The sequence below is a fragment of the Octopus sinensis genome, linkage group LG9 (genome assembly GCF_006345805.1).
Source record: "Octopus sinensis linkage group LG9, ASM634580v1, whole genome shotgun sequence".
Classification (NCBI taxonomy): Eukaryota; Metazoa; Mollusca; class Cephalopoda; order Octopoda; family Octopodidae; genus Octopus; species Octopus sinensis.
The window spans coordinates 15,230,986-15,233,485 of NC_043005.1; the positions used below are offsets into that span (position 1 = coordinate 15,230,986).

The 2,500-nt window shown below is 34.5% G+C and overlaps 1 protein-coding gene across 1 annotated transcript in view; it reads left to right on the forward strand.

Annotated features, from left to right (window-relative positions):
* LOC115215667 (beta-1,3-N-acetylglucosaminyltransferase radical fringe-like) overlaps positions 1-2,500 on the forward strand; it is a 102,056-nt gene that overhangs the window by 44,861 nt on the left and 54,695 nt on the right. The window contains exon 2 of the mRNA XM_029784931.2: positions 1,989-2,037. Coding sequence (XP_029640791.1) covers positions 1,989-2,037 — 49 coding nt within the window. The remainder of the gene's footprint in view (positions 1-1,988; positions 2,038-2,500) is intronic.

Genomic DNA, 2,500 nt, shown 5'->3' on the forward strand with positions numbered 1-2,500 from the left:
CACATTTTCTAACCATGAAAGCAATTTCATAAAAATTGAAAGTTTAATGCTGTATACTCGTACATGTAGTTTTAAATGTAAAAAATGTGTCATCTCCAATAGAATTTCTTAATTTGTTGTACATGTATATTTTAGCTAACCTTTAAATTGCCAGCATCAGCACCTGGTATGCAATTAAGATATGGTACGGTAGGGTAGGGTATTAAGATATTTTAAATGAGGAGGGTGGTCGATGTGGAAGGAGAAATGGCTAAAGGGAGGGGTCAATGTGGAAGGAAAAATGGCTAAGGTAGGGGTGTCAATGTGGAAAGAAAACTAAATGGTTGAAAAAATTTGGTGATCTCTGCACTAGACAGACATGATCACAGGTGTTTTACCATAACCATCCCATCTTTTATTTCAAATTTATCATTTTTAGGTAAAAGATAAAGCTCATTCCCAAGTTGTATAGACTCATAGGATTGGTTTCCCAGTTTCTCTCCACCTGGTTGGGACACTAGTCTGTTGCAGGGTTACTCAATTTTGTCAGCTGAGTGGACTGGAGCAATGTAAAATGAAGTGTTTTGCTCAAGAACACGAGTTTCCTGGTCCAGGCATTGGAACCATAATCTTACGATTATGGGTCCAACACCTTAACCACTACACCTATATTATATCTAAGATTACAGAAAATGTAGGCTTACAAAGAATAAGTCTTGGGGTCAATTTGTTTGACTAAAGGCAATGCTCCAGCATGGCTGCAGTCAAATGACTGAAACGAAAGAATAAAAGAATAAAGGAATACTTGATTTTGTAAAAATTTGAATACACAGCATAAAAGTCCATAACTAATTACTGACAAGCATTTTGTCAAAATTTTATCAGTTTTGCTTCCTAACCACTGTTGAGAATTCTTACATTTGGTTGAGACCACAAATTTAGAATAGTTGTCTTCAGTTAAATTTTGACTGATACTCAATATTATTAACCCTAGCAGGATGAAAGATAAGAAAGTTCATACAGTTGGAATTTGAACTCTCATCATAAAGGGTATAACTAACTGTAAGAGTCTGAATGTCTTATATTGCTTTAAGGTTATTAAGGGTTATTAAGTCAGTCAAGTGCTTCTTGTCTTTTACTTGTTTCAGTCATTGGACTGCGGCCATGCTGGGGCACCACCTTAAAGAATTCAGTCAAACAAATCGATCCAATTACTATTACTGTATTTCTAAGTTATGGGGATGTAATCAAACCAACACCAGTTATCAAGAAGTGTAGGGGACAAACACAAAGACACACACACACACATGCACAGACATATGACAGGCTTCCATGCTGTTTCTATCTGTCTACCAAGGTTTGCTGAGCCAGCATAGATTTCCTGTCCCAGGGCTGACTTGGGGGTAGCTAAATAACCAATAAGTACAACATATGGAAGAAATTAGGGAAAGGAATGGGGGAACTAATGAGGTGATATTTCTTGGATGTTGGATTTGATAAAGCACCGAAGGGAATGAATGCTGTATGGTTGTGCTGACCTGGCCAACCCAATAGCCTTTGTGGAGCATGGGAAATTAGAAAATAACAACAAATGGGGTTTGCATAATCAAATACAGTGAGTATGATTATGATTGCAAGAGAAAGAAAGATTAATTTGAACAATGGTGCCTTAGTGTTAATAAAAACGGCATTACTTCCGGGTTCTGGTATTGGTTTTCATTTGTCAAGTAGCATGTTTCATACACACACTCACACACGTACCTACATATGCATATGTTTTTAAATGTATGTGTGTATGGATATATGTAGGAGTCTGAATATCTGTGTATCTGTATGTATGTATGTATATATATATATATATATATATATGTATATATGTATATAAAGTGTGTGCATGTTTTCCTTAATACTTCTGATTTTGCTCCAGTTCCCATTGAAATCGTAACACTTCCTCCCATGTATTGTTGTTTGTTTATTCTTAATCAAATCATTTTTTTTTTCTTTTATAGACCTATTTCTTCACAGATACTAATGATGAAAAACTTAACAAAAAGACTAGTGAGTATTTTTTAACGATTTTTTGTTTATTATCTTAGCTGCTTTTTTTGTGCTGTTTTGATTTGTCTATTTTGATTTCTCTGCTCCCCCATCTCTCAAATTCTTCAGTAAACCAGAAGAATTTTTTGTTAAATTTCCTGTTATGTAAGAAGTTTAAAATCAGAGCAAACCAAGAGGAAGGAGATCAGTGAAACAAAAAATACACACACACACACATTATTCCATAACTAGAATTATATTGAGACTTCAAAGTTTTGGCCAGCTAAACCATCAACAGATTTAAAATAAACATTTATATACATTATATATATATATATATATATAATATATATATCATCATTGTCATCTAATATCCGTTTTCCATGCTGATGTGGATTGGACATATATGTATGTATGGCACGTAAAAAGCACCTACTACATTCTCGGAGTGGTTGGTGTTACGAAGGACATCCAGCTGTAGAAA